We start from the raw sequence: 16,662 nt of genomic DNA, 5'->3' as shown, positions 1-16,662 counted from the left end.
ACCTGCTTATAAACAATGGGTTGGCCCAAAAGTTCGTCCGGGTTTTCGGTACCATCTTATAGAAAGCCTGAGTGAGCTTTTTGGCCAACCCAGTACCTCCTTTGGTTGACCCACAAGAGGAAATCTCTGCTGGCACTTTTCCATGCATCTCTACCTTGTTATCTCTTTTCCACATGGATCCCAAATGCTCATCATGAAATTTACCGAGGTACCCATGGGGGTTTGTGAGGCTCAACAAGACAGAGATTAGGATGCATGGTCTCTAGGCAACTTCTACCAAAGAGATGGCTCGCCTCCACAAGACAAGCTGGCCTGTCTCTAGCTCAGGGCGATATGCAGGGCCCTGGAATTAGTACCTCAGAGGGTGGGAAGATAAGTAAGATGAAGTGCTTCAATTTTGGGAGTTTAAGATAAGCAGGACAGAAAGGATACGAGCATCCAAACCTGTTCTGAGACAGGCTACAGGCGAGGGGTAGGTAGATCTGGGGGAATTACTCTTGACTGGGGGGAGGGCGAGTCAGGGAAGACTCCTGGGACTTGCCCACAGATGGGATGAACGTGTTCTGGGAGCACAGATTAGGTCAGAACGGAAAAAGAACCCCAAGCCTGGAAGACTGAGAGGTGAGTGAAAGAGGGAAAGCCAGGAAGAAAGGCAGACGTGGCGAAGGAGAGTTTCTGTATTTGACAGTTTTGGTTCCGAAATGGCCAGCAGGAGGAATGGTCTAGAGAGCAGATATCATGTTACGTCTGGAGCTTAGAGACCGGGATAAGACTGGCGATTAGAGAACTGGGGGTTATCCCCAGAGGGTCACCATGGATGTGGACAGGAATAAGGGTCCGAGGCAAACATCTGCCTTGAGGGCACAGAGAGCACCGTGAGAGACACCGGAGTTCTAAAACACAAACCGACGATGACACAAACCAACCACGAGAAACTCAGGAGGGAAACCAGCAGGTTGCACCATGGAGATGGCCAGCAAAGGGAGCATCCAGAGTCCCCTCTCTCTAGCAGAGGAGCTGCCATAAAGCCGACCTTGTCATTTTGTATTTATCATTTGTGGTCAAGTGTATTCAAATGCCATGCAAGATATTCATGAAATGTGGCAGGTTTTACGGGCGGCTATTTAGGCAGGAGGACAGGATAAGTCAATTTATGCAACTGAATCCAGCTGATGAAAACCCTCTAAGCTATGATGCTCTTTGCACTGTGACCTATCAATGTATTTAATTCTAGATTTTATGCTAAGAACCATCTTGTTACTGGAAAACGGGACTAAATTCTGTGAGTTGGATAGAACATCCTAACAGTTAGCACACGTGTCCATGAAACAATCAGAGTCCCGTGAAGTGGCTTGGCTTTTGCTGAAATTATTTGCAAATATTCATGTTGCTACTTGTTTCATTACTTTATCATCTGCTGGTAGTTATAAACAGAAAAGTGGAAGTAGGGACTAAAATTTAAGAAAAATGACTGGGGGGAAATATGGCCAAATCGAGCACATTTGGCTATGACTGTTGTGAGCTGAACTAGGCCACTATGGACATTCACAATTTGTCAGATTCTTTTCAGTGACTGTCGGTAGTCTCTGAAGATTAGAAGTCAGCAGGAGTGACCTGCCTTCTCCTAGACAAACTTCCTGTTAGGTGCCATGCTTCAGTTAAAGCAAGTTTCAGACAGAATTCTACCCTATGTTCAGCTACTTATTAACAAGTAGGCACAAAAACACGTACTGAAAACTGGGTCCAAATTCCATTCTGTCTCTTTAAGTACTTTAACAAGTACTTTGCCTAAAATGATCCCTCTGAGGCAATGACAACAATGTTCTTATGATGGGACCAACTAACCTCTTAATCAGATCAGGTGACAGGACTTTTTTTTTTTTTTTTTTTTTTTTTTTTGCGGTACGCGGGCCTCTCACTGCTGTGGCCTCTCCCATTGCGGAGCACAGGCTCCGGACGCGCAGGCTCAGCAGTCATGGCTCACGGACCCAGCCGCTCCACGGCATGTGGGATCTTCCCGGACCGGGGCACGAACCCGTGTCCCCTGCATAGGCAGGCGGACTCTCAACCACTGTGCCACCAGGGATTCTTTATTATGGGATGAGGGTAAGAGGCACCTGTTCTGAATGAGTTCTAGAATTTAGGGTACTCTACCAGAAGCATTCATGGGGGTGTGGGCCCACCTGGCTATTATACCTGACTTACAACAGAGGAAAGGGCCTATACGACACTTCCAGCTACCACACGTCTTGAACGCCCCTTTTTTCCCCCAGGGATAAATTGTTTCTATCATCCTTGTGGAGCCAATTCAGATAGCAAGAGTCGAGTCACCTGTCTTTGAAGTGTGGACTACTGATTACAGTATTTCAAGTGTTCACTCAGCACCCCTAGAGTGTAAATTAACTTGCACATACACACATTCATGGTACTGTTTAAACTGAATTACATTAAGGTAAATTACAAAAAAAAATTATAATAATTAACTTTCTTTTTGCACGAATATGGAAAAAGCCACTGTGGTAAGCTGAATAATGGCCCCTAAAAATGTTCACGTCCTAATTCTTAGAATTTGTGAATATTACCTTACATGGCAGAAGGAAGGTTGCAGATGTGATTAAGTTAGGTATTTTGAGATGGGAAGATTATCCTGGGTTATTTGTAGGCCCTACATTTAATCATGAGTGTCCTTATAAAGGGGGAGACAGAGGGAGAAGAGACTGTGGAAGAGGCGATGTGATGATGGAATCAGAGGTGATGAAGGGGAGGAAGATGGAGGAAGGGGCCACCAGCTAAAGAACACAGGTGACCCCTGGAAGCTGAGGAAATCAGGGGAAACGGCTGCTCCCCTCAGTGTGTCCAGGGGAAACCAGCCTTACCAACACCTCGACTTTAGCCTAGTGAAACTGATCTGGACTTCTAACTTCCAGAACTGTCTGAGAACAAATTTATGTCATTTTAAGCCACTAAATTTGTGGTCATTCATTATAGGGGCAATAGGAAATGAATGTAGTCATCAATATTAATATTAGTAGCATCTTGGTCCAGCTCATGGAAATTTCCATGGGAGCTGTTTTGAAAACCCTTGCCATACATGGCTGACAGTTCTTGGGTTATTAAAAAAGACGCTGCCCTGAGGGCCATAGAGAGAGGACCTTTAGTGTCTAAATGTCCGGGCCCAGGATTCATTCCTGCAGGCTTTAGTCTGTTTCCTTCCCTCAGCTGCCATGGATTGTCATCTGTGCCCTAAAGGTTTGCTTCACTTCCCCTAGCTGTTTTGATTTTTGTCCCATGGGGGCTTCGGGCCTTCCCCTGGGAGGCTGCTGCCTCCCTCCCCTAAGTCTGCCCCACTAGGGAAACTTCGGGACTTGCCCTGTCCCCAGTCTCTCTCTTGAGCACTGGTGAGGTCCCAGAAGAGAGTGGGTGGGTGGGTATGAATTTGCCTTGTGCCTGGAGCTCCCAGGAGTTTTGTCTTCTCCAAGTAGCCCACACTCAGCAATTTGTTAAGAATTTTAGCTGAATTCTTCTTATTAGCTTGTATGACATCTGTCATCGCCAGCAGGTAAGTGCCCATGTCCTGTCTCTCCTTGGAGGAGCCTGTGTTTCCTTAGATTTTGTGTAAGCTGGTGGCTCTGCAACCACAGCTCTATGGTAGATTCAAGGAAAGTTGCGATTTCATAGATTAGTTAGCAACTTTGGTGAGGTTTTAAGAATAAAAGCAGCCTAGTTTTCTACATCCTAAGAGGAAGCCAGACATCCATTTTATATTTTTTGGCTCATCTATGAATTTGATTTTTTTCCTTATAGCACCTTACTGAGAAAACATTTGGAAAGAAACACTGTTGTTTCCTGACGTACCGGTAATACGCACGTCACACAAATCTATTAAAATATTCAGGTAGTTGTGCATTACCCTTAGAACTCTCTCTCCCAGAGAATAAGCAATCATCTGCAAAATTAAAATGATCACAACTTTAGCAGAAAAGATCTAAGACTGAGATATAGTGGTTAAGAAGCTGGGTTTGAAATGTGGACTTAATTATATATCTTCAGATAGACAGGTTCTTTTGTGCAGTGGCTTCCGACCCATCCTGAAATCATTGCCTATCATTTTCCTGAGACTTGTAAGGAAAAAAATCTGATTGGATAGTATTCACCTCTGCCAAGCCAAGGCATGGACTTACTTGCTAAAGGCTTTCAGCCAGATAGTCTACTTAAGAAGCCTTCAAGTATTTTGAAGGGAAACTGGTGATTAAAAAGAAAAAAAAGAAAAAGCCTTTATTATAGGGAAATCCAGCTGCCTGGAATAAGTACAATGTTAACAATTATATATAAAATGTCTATATTATGAAGTAATGCAAAATAAATTCCTGAACATGGAGCTGATTCTAACATGATAATTGGCTATTCTGAGGCTTTCCCCCCCAGGGCATGGCAATGAAGCCACAGTAGCTTTTAACTTCACAAGAAAATTGTGTCATTTCTCAAAAGCACCTAGTCAGTCATAAACATTTATTGAACATGCTCTAGATTAGCTGCTGTGGGAATCTAAAAGGTTGTAAAATAAATAATTATTCTGAATAATTGTCAGAAAGGTATCGAGTTCTTTCTGAACCCACTTTTTCTAAATATATAATCCCCAGTGGTAATTCACCATCACGCCATAGTCCCAGCCCCTTTGTTTTTCACACTATTCTGTCCTTTGGGGTTGGAACAAAGCCAGCTACAGATTTCTCCCAAGAACCTCTAATCTCCCCGACACCTGGCTAGGAACCCTCCTGACCCCGCAACTCAGGTACCCGTGCTCTCAAGCATAGCCTTGACAACCCCAAACCACCTTTCAACCAGGGACCTGGTTGGTTGAATGAAGATGTCCTTATTCCCCTCCACAAAAAATCTGAGATCGCTAATTTATGCCGAAGTGTCATTTACTGATACATCTTTCTTCAGAGGATACCTTCCTTGTAATTTTTGTTTTTAATTTACTTTTGAATGAGAACAGAGAATGGCAGCATCTCAGGCAGGAATCTTCATCGCACTCTGTGGGCTGGCTACCTAATCTGTATGACAGGCTAGTCTGTATGTAGACAGACCCTTCTATCTTTCATATTCAGGATGAGGCTGCAGATCACTCTTGGTAGAGCATGTTTTCCAGTAAGTGTAATGAGGTTGGGCTGTGTTACCCATATATTCCCACCTATTCCTCTTCATTACGCCTGTGTTGGCAGTGCAATCTTTAGAAACAGAACAGATTTTTCTCCTCTGCTTTGTCCTGCTTGAATCTCCAGCTTGGAATCAGAGTGTCGCTTTACTGTTTGGGGCTTACTTAACTGGCTCTAATCCCTATCCAAGTTTCTGGGGCTCCAGGTTTCCTGGGGACTGTTCTGTAAAGTGAATAGAGCAGACCAATGATCCCGGCCTGTCTCCTCTAACCAGCTAAGCACCTAAGGGGCACTCCTTCTTCAGGGGGGAGTCTCCTTGGATAGACCTGAGACATCTGTGCACATCACTGCATAAATATTCACTGGGAGCCCTCTATGCTAGAGCGTTGTGTTTGGCTCAAGTGTTAACAGGGTGAAAAAGACATTCAGTAAATGAGTTCTCTGCAATCTGACCACAGTAAAGAACTAGCTATGAGACCTCTGGAGCTTAAATGAGGAGGCAAACCTACACCCCACTACCTGCCGTCCATTTAGAAATACTACATGACAGAGATGAAAAGGGCCTCAGAGTTTAGCCAAGCCAGCTTGGCTAGGGGATAGGGATGGATGCAGGAAGAACTGAGCACTTCATTTACCAACAAGAGACTCTCCACTTATATTCATTTTATTTTGTACTCTACTGTATAAGATTTGTTACAATGAAAGAGTTCGCTCCTAGGGATGTGTGCAAAGATATATACAAGACTATTTGCTGAAGCATTATTTGTAATAGGGAAATACTGGAAACAATCTAAATGCCCATCACTAGGATAATGTAGTCTAGTTATTTAATGGAATGCTGTAGAGCAGAGAAAATTAACAAACTAGAACTACATATATGTACACAGATAAATTTCAAATCGATAGTGTTGAGATTTAAAATACAAATTAGATGCATAAATGTATCGATTATTTGAAGTTTAAATATAAAAAACAATATTGTGCATTGTTTTAGAATATACACGTGTAGTTAAAGCATAAAAACGGAGATATGAGTGTTGCATATCAATTTCAGAGAGAGGTTTCCTCTCTCCTTCAGGGAAGGGGATTAGGTACATTGGGGATTTCAATGGTATCTGTACTATTTAAGTTTTTAATATGGTGTTATATCAGTGTTTGTCTTTTTCCATATAAAATTTTGTGTCTGAAATATTTCACTATAACACTTTTAAAAAGAAACGGTTCTGTTTTTAAAAAGCTTGAAAGCCAATGAGCTACAACAAGGGGCTCAGGAATGCTGATACTTGAAGTTACAATGGTCTCCAAGCAACCCTCTGTGGCCCCTTCCAGGAGTGACCTTCTAAAGCCCATCCTGCCTCTGGAGCCTTGGATCTCCAGCCTTTGCAAGCCTATGGCAAAATGCATATTATACCCCTACCTCCATCTTTGATTCTCATTAAGTTGGTCTGAGGTTTTTATTGAGCGTACCAGTGATTCTAGTGGGCATGGTCAGGATACCTTTGAGAAAGATGCTAAAGGTAAGCAAATCAAATCCCGGGAGCCCATGGTCCTTCAAACCTTCGCCACAGACTCACTGCTAATAATGATCTAAAGTAGGGGTTGCTGATCCAAGCAGCATCAGCGCTATGACTTTTGTATACTTGTTAGTGATTATTCCTGTTTCATGTTCAACATCATGAACACCTTTTAAACCTGTGTGGCTTTGAAGATGGGGGTACAGGAATGGCAGATAATGTTAAGATATGACGGGGAAAGTTAAAAACAAGTACTGAAAGGAAAAGATTTTTATTTTCCAAATTTAGGAGGTATTGAATTTAGATAAATGGATTTACGTTGCTACAAATGATCAGGTATGGAACAAAGAGTGTACGGTGAATTATATAAACACTCCTTGGCATTAATTGGGGAGAGATGCTGTTAAATCCTCTTGTACTCCATTATTAAGATAATACATACTTTCAACATATCAAAAATATAGAAAATGTAAAGAAGATTATAAAAATTACCAGTAATATCATGACTGAAATATCAGTAACAGCTGCCTGTTACTTGTGAACCGGTTGATGTCAAGTTCACAGTTTGAAATTGGCAAAGGCGGAAGTATTTACACCACAGAAACAGACAAATGCTATAAACCAACTCCCTCACTTCCACCCCAGATAAGTAGTTAAATTTTTACTACCAAAGTATTGAGCCCATCTGACTTATATGTGTATTTCCTCCCAAATTTAGATAATGCAGTTTTGAAAGTGCAGATGTATATCAGACCGAAAGTATATTCTGAGAAATATCTTGGGAAATTAACAGGAGCATCCCTTTCACATATTGAGTGCAGGGGGAGCAAGGACCTCAAGGCTTCCTGGGGCCAAAGGGCATGACAGGCCATGGCCTCCCCGGCAGGACCTAAGAGAAATGCTTAGGTTTAGGATCTCAGTAGCTTAACTTGAACTCTGGAAGAGCTCACATGCACTTGACACTCTTCTCCTTAACAAAGCTCAGAGGAAAAAAATCCATTTCAGAGTGAATGCGTATGTATTTCTTTTCCTAACTACAAACATGTTTACTTTATGAAATCTCATTTTCTTCAAACTCAAAAGCCAGATGATAAGGAATAAATCCTTACAACTACCATGAAGAAGATACCAGATAACTCAGGTGTAAACCTGTATAACAGTTGAAGTTCCTCAAGGCAGTGAGCTAATTGGAGGGCATCTCATGGTCTCCTCACCTTGAGGTCCCGAGTTCATCATGAATTAGATTATGGTACCTGGAGGGATGTAAATAAAATGTCTCCCTATTTTTTTTCATATAGTGTATTCATATCAACAAGAACCACAGGTCTTCAAGAGGTACCACAGTTGCAAAGAAATAAAACTTTAGGGTTCTTCTTATTTGGCGTTAATATTCACATTCTAAGCTTATCTTTTCATTGTATTATAAAGGGAGAGCATGGAGAACGGGGCGATGTGGGAAAGAAAGGGGATAAAGGGGAAACTGGAGATACCGGACCCCAAGGAAAACAGGCAAGAAGTGATTTTTAACATCTTATGGTAACTGTACACAGTAACTGCTTCCAACCTACATTGACTGTTACTCTTCTTCCACTAAGTAGGGGTTACAAGGTCCAAGAGGAGACCGAGGACTGACAGTGAGTATCAATCCTGGAGGGTAATTGAGGGGTTTGTGCTCACAAAATGATTGCATTTGTGTTTTAGCTTTAGAAGTGACTTCTTTTGACACAGAATTAGTGCTGACATATATGCAGGAGGTAATTGAACCCGAATGTGAGGGAGACATAACACCCAGTGCCCTTATCCAGCCTTGTGGTAGAGATATAACTGCCCACCCCCCCGTAGAAAGGTTAACAAGGAGGTGAGCTGTTTAAAAGAAGCCACATGAGCAAGGGACTTTTTCTTGTACATGATCCTTCACATTTCAGCACGCGGGCTCTTTTTTTCCTGAACGAGTTCCTTTAAGAAGTGCTCTGAGGACAACAGCAATCACAAAATTGGGATTACTTTTCTGTACTGATTCACCTATTCAACAAATATTTGTGATGATGTACAAACTTTCCCTGTTCTCTCTTTTGTTCTCTTTTGTTTGCACCACTACAAATAAAAAGCTGACCCCTGAAAGTCCCACAGGATGGGAAAGTTCTAGAATTTCTATAGCAAAGTCTACTTCTTCCTTTCTAACTTTGAGACACTACATCTCCTGGAGTTGAGGAGAAATAGGGACCTTCTCTCCCCCCTCTCTTTTTTTAAAATTGGAGTATAGTTGTTTTACAATGTTGGGTTAGTTTCTACTGTACAGAGAAGTGAATCAGCCATATGTATACATATATCCCCTCTTTTTTTGGATTTCCTTCCCATTTAGGTCACCACAGAGCACTAAGTAGGCTTTTTCCCTTTTTGATTCTTTGGTGGGTCATGGTCTGGGCATGTTGACCTTATGTATAGTGCCAGGAAAACCCAGGGGTGGGAGTTCAAGGGTGAAGGCGAGAGCTGGACGTGTGACAAACAGAACTGTGCATGGTTTTATGGCCCATCTGCCTTTTTCTCTTTGTTGTTCCCCACCAGAAGTCAGACCCTCCCCAGATGCCTATGGAGGATGAAGCAGCTATATATGCAGCAATTTCTCCCTAAAGTAGCAGAGGAGGGTATACGTAAAGTGCCCAGAGGAATGTTTCCCATAGGTGTATACCCTCCCTCCTGTCCCAACATGGTGAGGGGAACTGGTTTCCTTCATCCATGCAGTTGTTCATTCACTTCACCAACGTTTATTGGGCACCTACCCTGGGTCAGGATCTAAGACAGGCACTGGGGGGATAGTTGAGAGTAAGAGACTATGTCTCTGGACTCAAGGAGATCACAGCCTAACGGGAGAGAAAGACAAGCAAAGGATGTTCACCTATAGTTTGATAAATGCTGTGATAGAAGTGATATGTGGGTCCAGAGCAGACAAAATCAGGTATGGTTTGATGCCAATTCTCTTTTCCTTCACTCTTCCCTTTTTGTAGCATTTAGAAAGCCAAGGTCAGCATTAAATGAGATTCTTATATGTGACAGCCTCCTTCATATCAATACCACCCTGACCCAGTACTGCAGGGTGCCTGGGGGGGCCCATGTAAAGTACGGCCCCCACTCTGGACCCCTGGACTTCTAGTCCTTCTCCAGTTACACCCCTTCCCCCAGGTGAGGAGTGACCACCCTGAGCGAACGCCCCCCTCTGTACTGCACTCTGGATACACAGGGTCTCAGAATTGCCCCGAAGGGCCCCAAGTTTGGAAGCTGACAGCACTGGCCTGTATGCACGAGGTAGCCAAGAGGCAGGCATCTGGGGGGATTTGACAGAGCTTGGCTTCACCGCATAAGTGCTGGCTAAGGCCCGGTGCAGCACAGGGCCGGTGGGGAGAGGGTGCAGGGAGAAGGGGACAGGCTATAAGCCGCGGCCCCCTCTCGCCCAGAACCCACATGAATCCACATGACAGCCCATGAGGTAGGTAGTAGTGTCTTCCTCCAGATAAGGGCACGCCAAGTCACGCAGAAAGCTTGAACGATACGCCCCAAGACACCTCAATAACAAGTAACAGAGCCCTTAGAGCCAAAGCTGGCTTGTCTGACGCCAAATCCCAGCTACTCCCCCATGAAGGCTGTTCTTGGAAGGCACCTTTCCTCTCCCCACCCCCATTCTCTCCCTGATCAAATATATTCCCAAACACTCTCAGTGGCAGATTCAGTCCAGACTAACAAAGCCCTCTTTTAAGAGGCAAATACCATTGATGGAGTTCAGGTTTTTAATCATTCACACCAAATTGCTTCAGAAAGACTGTTTCTCCGTGTGTCCCTTAAATGTCAGTGTTTCCCAGTGTCTGCCCTCAGTCTTTTCTTCCCAGTCTTCAAACCCTCAGGGAGGGACAGCTATCAAAGTCAGGGGGATGGGGCTTCCCTTGTGGCGCAGTGGTTGAGAGTCCGCCTGCCGATGCAGGGAACGCGGGTTCGTGCCCCGGTCTGGGAGGATCCCACATGCCATGGAGCCGCTGAGCCTGTGCTCCACAACAGGAGAGGCCACAACAGTGAGAGGCCCACGTACCGCAAAAAAAAAAAAAAAAAAAGTCGGGGGGATGTACAGTTTGAAAAGGCTAATTTAATATTACAGTAAAGTTCTATGGAGAATGAAAAAATCTTTTTATGTTATAAATATAGAAAAGAATATGCTTGACAAAAGGGGGTAGGGAGGGGTTAAAAAAGGCAGAGAAGCTCTGCTCCACGCAATCTCGTCTGCCATCCCTGTTTCAACAGCCAACTGTACGCTGGCATTTCTTCAATCTGCCTCCAGCTTGAACCCCTCTCCTGAGCACCAGACCTCACATCCTACTGCCTACTGGACATCGCCAGCTGGGTGTCCCACAAGTGCCTCAAACCCAGCCAGAATCAAGCTGAACCAGTGACCTTCATTAGCTTCAACCTGCCCCTGTTCCATCCCTCCCTATCGCAAAGAGCAGTGCCGTTATCATTTGCCTCCTAGACTCCTTTCCCTCATCCTTCTTTCCAATTACTCACCAACCCCCTTCAACTCCTTTTGAAATGTCCCTCCAGGTCATTCCTTCCCATCCATCAATACCACCACGGCTTCCTAGTGTTATCTTCTTTGCCTGAACTATACAGGAACCTCAGACCCCTCCACTGGCTGCCACAATCACCTTTCTTCTCTGGTACGGACCATGTCTCTTCTCAGTGCTCAGGATAAGTCCACACTCTTCAGCATGACACAAAGGCTTTCTAAAGTCCATCTGTCTTTCACATTTCCTGTCATTCTTTCAGTCACGTTCCCTGAGTCACAAGTTTAATCAAGTACTCCAGTGCACTGCACTTTGTGCGTTCCATCCTCTGCCTGGAAAGCTTTTTCTCCTCCTCTCCCCACCCCACCCCGGTCAGAGTCTGCCTAACGTCCCTGGACCACAGGCCCACACCCACTCTCCCATCCCTGGTATTGCCGGCAGACCAGCGTGGTTCCTTAGCTCCAAGCCAATAGAATAGTACTTACAAAAGTATTTATTTGCCTCCTTCTTACTAGACTCATGTAAACGTGAGTCCTTTGAGGGGTATAAACTTGATGCCTTCATCATTGGCACTGAGTAGCCAACGTGGTCATTCAGCAATTTTAATGGAAAGGGTGAAACTATTCCAGTGACTTAAAAGCAAAGAATACAAGGAAAAGATTTACACACACACACACACACACACACACACACACACACACACACACACAAACACACATATATATATGACTACTTAAAGCATATTAGACCTGGTTATGCCATAAAAGCACAGTGAAAAGAATTAAAATGTAACCTTGATATATAAATTGCTCTTACAAGTCAAGAAAAGACAAACATTCTAATAGAAAGAAACGGACAAAAGACAAAGACTGTGCATAAGAGAATACAACTTGGAAACATACATATAAAATTCAGCCTCCCAACAGTAAGTGTAATTTAAAACAATGAGACATTTTGCTCTATCAAGTGGCAAAGATTATATAATAATAATAACCAGTGTTGTGTCTCCAAAACAAAATGGGTTTTCTTATATACTGTTGTTAGAGGCATCAGTTACTACACTTATCTGGAGGATTGTAAGGCAGTCTGCATCAAGAACCTTAAAATGGCCATGCATCTGACTTCAGTAATCAAGTTTTTCAGAATACTTAATAATATGGGCAATTAATTACTACATAATGTTAAGTGAAAAACTATAATCATAAAACTTAGTGAAAAGTATTTTCTCCACTTGTAAAAAATTAAAGACAAGTATATTAAATACATAACATTTCCCCTTCCTAGATAACAATATAAATATATTAATAGACATTTCCCCTTTCCAGACATACTCTAGTTTCAGATTAAATGTCTCTCTAAATGTGGAAAAGCATGACACGGCCTAAAAAAAAAAAGATAACTGTTGACTCCTTCATTTCATATAATTTTTAAAATCTCACATTGGGAGTTCTTTTTGTATAGCCACTTGAAATCATTGGCTTTTACTCAATTTACAGAAAAAGAAATTAAATTAAAATGCCCTGAATATTCTCTGTACCTGCTTCGGTTAAGCCATGTTACCGTCTATGTCACCTTCACCTCACTTCTGTCATTATAGGTTTTCTCCTTTAAAACTTTACTTTTGCAACTGTTACATTGTATCTTCTTAGAACAGGTCCACTGCTCTTTCCAGTTGAGATTTTCTGGGCTTCTGCTTCTCTCATCTGTTAAGTTAATCATCCCTGTCAGCTTCATGTCTTTGGCAGATGTAGAATCCTGACTTCTTCAGTCTCATCCCATGGCATTTGTAAACATGCCATGCAGGGCAGGATGTTGGCAGACTGATTCCTAGTACCCAGCTCATCTCAGGCCCTTCTGATGGAGCTGGTGAGCAGTGGGACCTGGAAGGAGCATCCAGGAACCCAGGGAGGTTTCATGGAAGAGCCCAAGTGAGGGTATTAGGAAACTGGAGCGAAGACTTGCAAATTTGGGTATTGGTACAGAAAAAAAGGAGGGAATACAGCATTGGATGAGATCCCTTTTGGCCCTGGTGCTTGTCCTGGTTTGTCAGCACATGTGGGTTAAACCATGTAACTGAAAGCATACATTGCCCACACCATTATTGTCCTCAGAATCTGCAGGGGATCGGTTCCCAGACACGCCCACCACGCCCAGCCCAGTAGGTACCAAAATCCGTGGATGCTCAAGTCCCGCATATAAAATGGCGCAGTACAGTCAGTCCTCCGTATCATGGATGCAGAACCCACGGCTATGGAGGGCCGACTGTAGGTAGTACATCTTTTGTGGGGCCAGACCCTGTGGGTGTGTTACCTCATTTAATCCCACCACATCCCTGAGACACAGACACTGTTAGGCACAGACACACAGACACATCCCTGAGACACAGACACTTCATGCCCAAGGTCACACAGCTGATAAATACTGGAGCTGCAATTTGAACTTCAAGTCTGAGTTATTACATTTCACAGCTCAAACACATTTCAATTCTGATATATTATACGCAACTTTTAACCTCTGTGCTATGTATTATTTATTTATTTATTCAATTTATTTATTTTTGGCTGTGTTTGGTCTTTGTTGCTGCGCGTGGGCTTTCTCTAGTTGTGGCGAGCGGGGGCTACTCTTCATTGTGGTGCGCGGGCTTCTCATTGCGGTGGCTTCTCTTGTTGCTGAGCATGAGCTCTAGGTGTGCGGGTTTCAGTAGTTGTGGCTCATGGCCTCAGCAGTTGTGGCTCGTGGGCTCTAGAGCGCAGGCTTAGTAGTTGTGGAGCACGGGCTTAGCTGCTCCACAGCATGTGGGATCTTCCCAGACCAGAGCTCAAACCCGTGTCCCCTGCATTGGCAGGCGGATTCTTAACCACTGTGCCACCAGGGAAGCCCCTGTGCTACGTATTTTTTTTGCAGTGGAAGGATTAAGTCAAATAACCCAATGCTGATTATAATAAGACATACCTTTCATGACTATAGGAAAAAATATGGTCACACAATTAATACATTTTCCTCTTTTCCTCCAGAAAAAAGAAATCACCAAGCTTATTTTTGAAATATGTGGTAAGATTTGATGACCAAGAAAAAAACCCATCACTTTAAAGTACCAACCCCACTATGTTCTGTGTTGTCAAGATAATGTGCTCACCCAGAATATGTATACTGTAGAGCTCATGGGAAAGTTTCAAGCTCATTTTCAGTTTCAGTGGGAAACTGAAAGGAAGCAGTGTGAGGGGATGTGGGAATCCTGATTTAAGAAAAGAAAGTCATGTTCCCAGGGTAGTTAAGAAGTGTGAAGATAGTTGGGTCTGTGGGCAGCCAGGCCTTTTGTTAGCACAGAGCTCATTTGTATTCAGTGACATTTACCTGAGCCTGAGAAGGAAAGAACAACAAAGGAAGCAGGACTACAGGGGCCTAACTGGTGTGTGAATCCAGCCTAGCTGGTGAGGATAATGTCTGTGTTTTTCCTGAAGCAAAAAGTCTATCTAAATTGAGTTTTGAGGCCTACGTCTAGAGAGCCTGCTACTTCAGAGGCAAAAGGACAGAGTCCAGAGGTCATCTTGTGTCACAACTCTATCTAAATGCTTCTATGGCGAAATAGACTTAAAACAGGGTTACCAGAACAAGGAAGTAAAGCAAAAAGACTAGCCAAAAGGCAAGCAATTAATGGATAATGAAGGTAACTTCTGTGTTGAAAACGGACAGAGGCAGGAATATCATTATCCTTCCATACAGAGAACCCCAGAACTGACTTGTCCCCCAAAAGACTTCCAGACCTTAAGAAGCAGCCTGGGACTCTCTATGGTGACAGGCCGATTTAGACACTGCTCCTGAGTTCTAGAAGCGCTGTAAACTAGCAGCCAGTTTCCTGAGGATTTATCGTGGCAGGGCTGCTGGGCAACCTGAGGATATGAATACACCAGTGGAACCCTGATAATTTTTATTGCCAAGGAACTCTGGCAACTGCTTTGAATGATAAACCCTAAACAGACGTTGTTTACTGACCAGTGTTCTGAGATCATTTCCCTGGAACAGTTTCACAGTATGGATGGACTGCTGGCCTCCTTGATAAGATCAGAGCCACTTTAGTGGTCACTAAGGGTGTGACTGGGGACATAAACCAGAGTAGCTAGGGGCCGCTACTCTTGGGTCCAGTTAAAGACCTGAATCCTTCCCCCACAATTAAAATGTTTCATCCCATTACTTTACCCATCGGCCACGCCAATGAGCAAGTATTCATTTTCACATAAGGATATGGTTGAAGACTGAAATATTAGCATTCAGATTCCGATTAAATACAAATGGTCAGATGATAAAGGGCAAATTTAGGATGGTGGTTATCTCTTATGGAGGAGGGAAATGGAATCAGGAAGGCATACACAGGGATGCCGAATCTTTTAAAAATACTATTTTAGGGCTTCCCTGGTGGCGCAGTGGTTGAAAGTCCACCTGCCGATGCAGGGGACACGGGTTCGTGCCCCGGTCTGGGAAGATCCCACATGCCGCGAAGCGGCTGGGCCCGTGAGCCATGGCTGCTGATCCTGCGCGTCCGGAGCCTGTGCTCCACAACGGGAGAGGCCACAGCAGTGAGAGGCCCAAGTACCGCAAAAAATATATATATACTATTTTATTTTTTAATCTTAGAAATTGGCTAGCTGTTTATTGTTTTATCCTCTACAGCATTTTGTTTTTTTTGTGGGGGAGGTTTGTTTGTTTTTTTGTGATATATCATTTTTTTAAAAAGGCAGGTATAGAAACCAGAAGGGAGACAATCGTCAGCTGTGTTCACGGTCACAGAAAAGGAAGGTTACAGTCTGGCCTTAGGTTCATCCTTGCCCCTCTCCCCCCTACCCTCACCCATCTGATATCAATCAGTGATGTTTTAATTTTCAACCCCGCTGGGTTTCTATGTCAACATTCGTGTTTCACGTTGTGGGCGTAAATGCAGAGAGGCACCGCTAGAGCTGCTCTTTGTGACTGACAGCTCAGAAAGTGTGGGACCGGAGAACTTCCCGATTATCAAAGACTTTGTGAAGACTCTGACTGACAGAGTTGCGCTGGACCTTGCCACGGCCCACGTAGGCGTAATCAACTATGGCCATAAGGTAGAGGAGGTGGATCATTTGACGCAGTTCTCCAGCAAGGACGACCTCAAGCGGGCCGTGGACAACATGCAGTATCTGGGAGAAGGCACCTACACAGCCACAGCTCTCCATGCCGCCAACCGCATGTTCGAAGCCGCAAGGCTGGGTGTGAAGAAGGTGGCCTTGGTCATCACTGATGAGCAGACAGATATGCGAGATGAAAAGAATCTGACAGAGGTGGTGAAGGATGCCAGTGACATCGATGTGGAAATATTTGTGATTGGGGTGGTGAAGAGAAATGACCCCAACTTCGAGATGTTCCACAAAGAAATGAATCTAATTGCTACCGACCCAGCCAGTGAGCACGTTT

General features: G+C 43.8%; 1 protein-coding gene across 1 annotated transcript in view; it reads left to right on the top strand.

The window, feature by feature from the left end:
- COL28A1 (collagen type XXVIII alpha 1 chain) overlaps window positions 1–16,662 on the top strand; it is a gene marked incomplete at both ends in the record, with an annotated part of 159,468 nt that overhangs the window by 123,383 nt on the left and 19,423 nt on the right. Inside the window, 5 exon segments of the mRNA XM_082662419.1 lie at window positions 7,495–7,563; window positions 8,102–8,182; window positions 8,272–8,307; window positions 14,235–14,271; window positions 16,138–16,661. Of these exon segments, the coding sequence (XP_082518545.1) occupies window positions 7,495–7,563; window positions 8,102–8,182; window positions 8,272–8,307; window positions 14,235–14,271; window positions 16,138–16,661 (747 nt within the window).

The sequence above is a fragment of the Grampus griseus genome, assembly GCF_964374135.1.
Source record: "Grampus griseus genome assembly, chromosome: 9".
Taxonomy (NCBI): Eukaryota; Metazoa; Chordata; class Mammalia; order Artiodactyla; family Delphinidae; genus Grampus; species Grampus griseus.
This window is presented reverse-complemented; position numbering and strand designations above follow the sequence as displayed.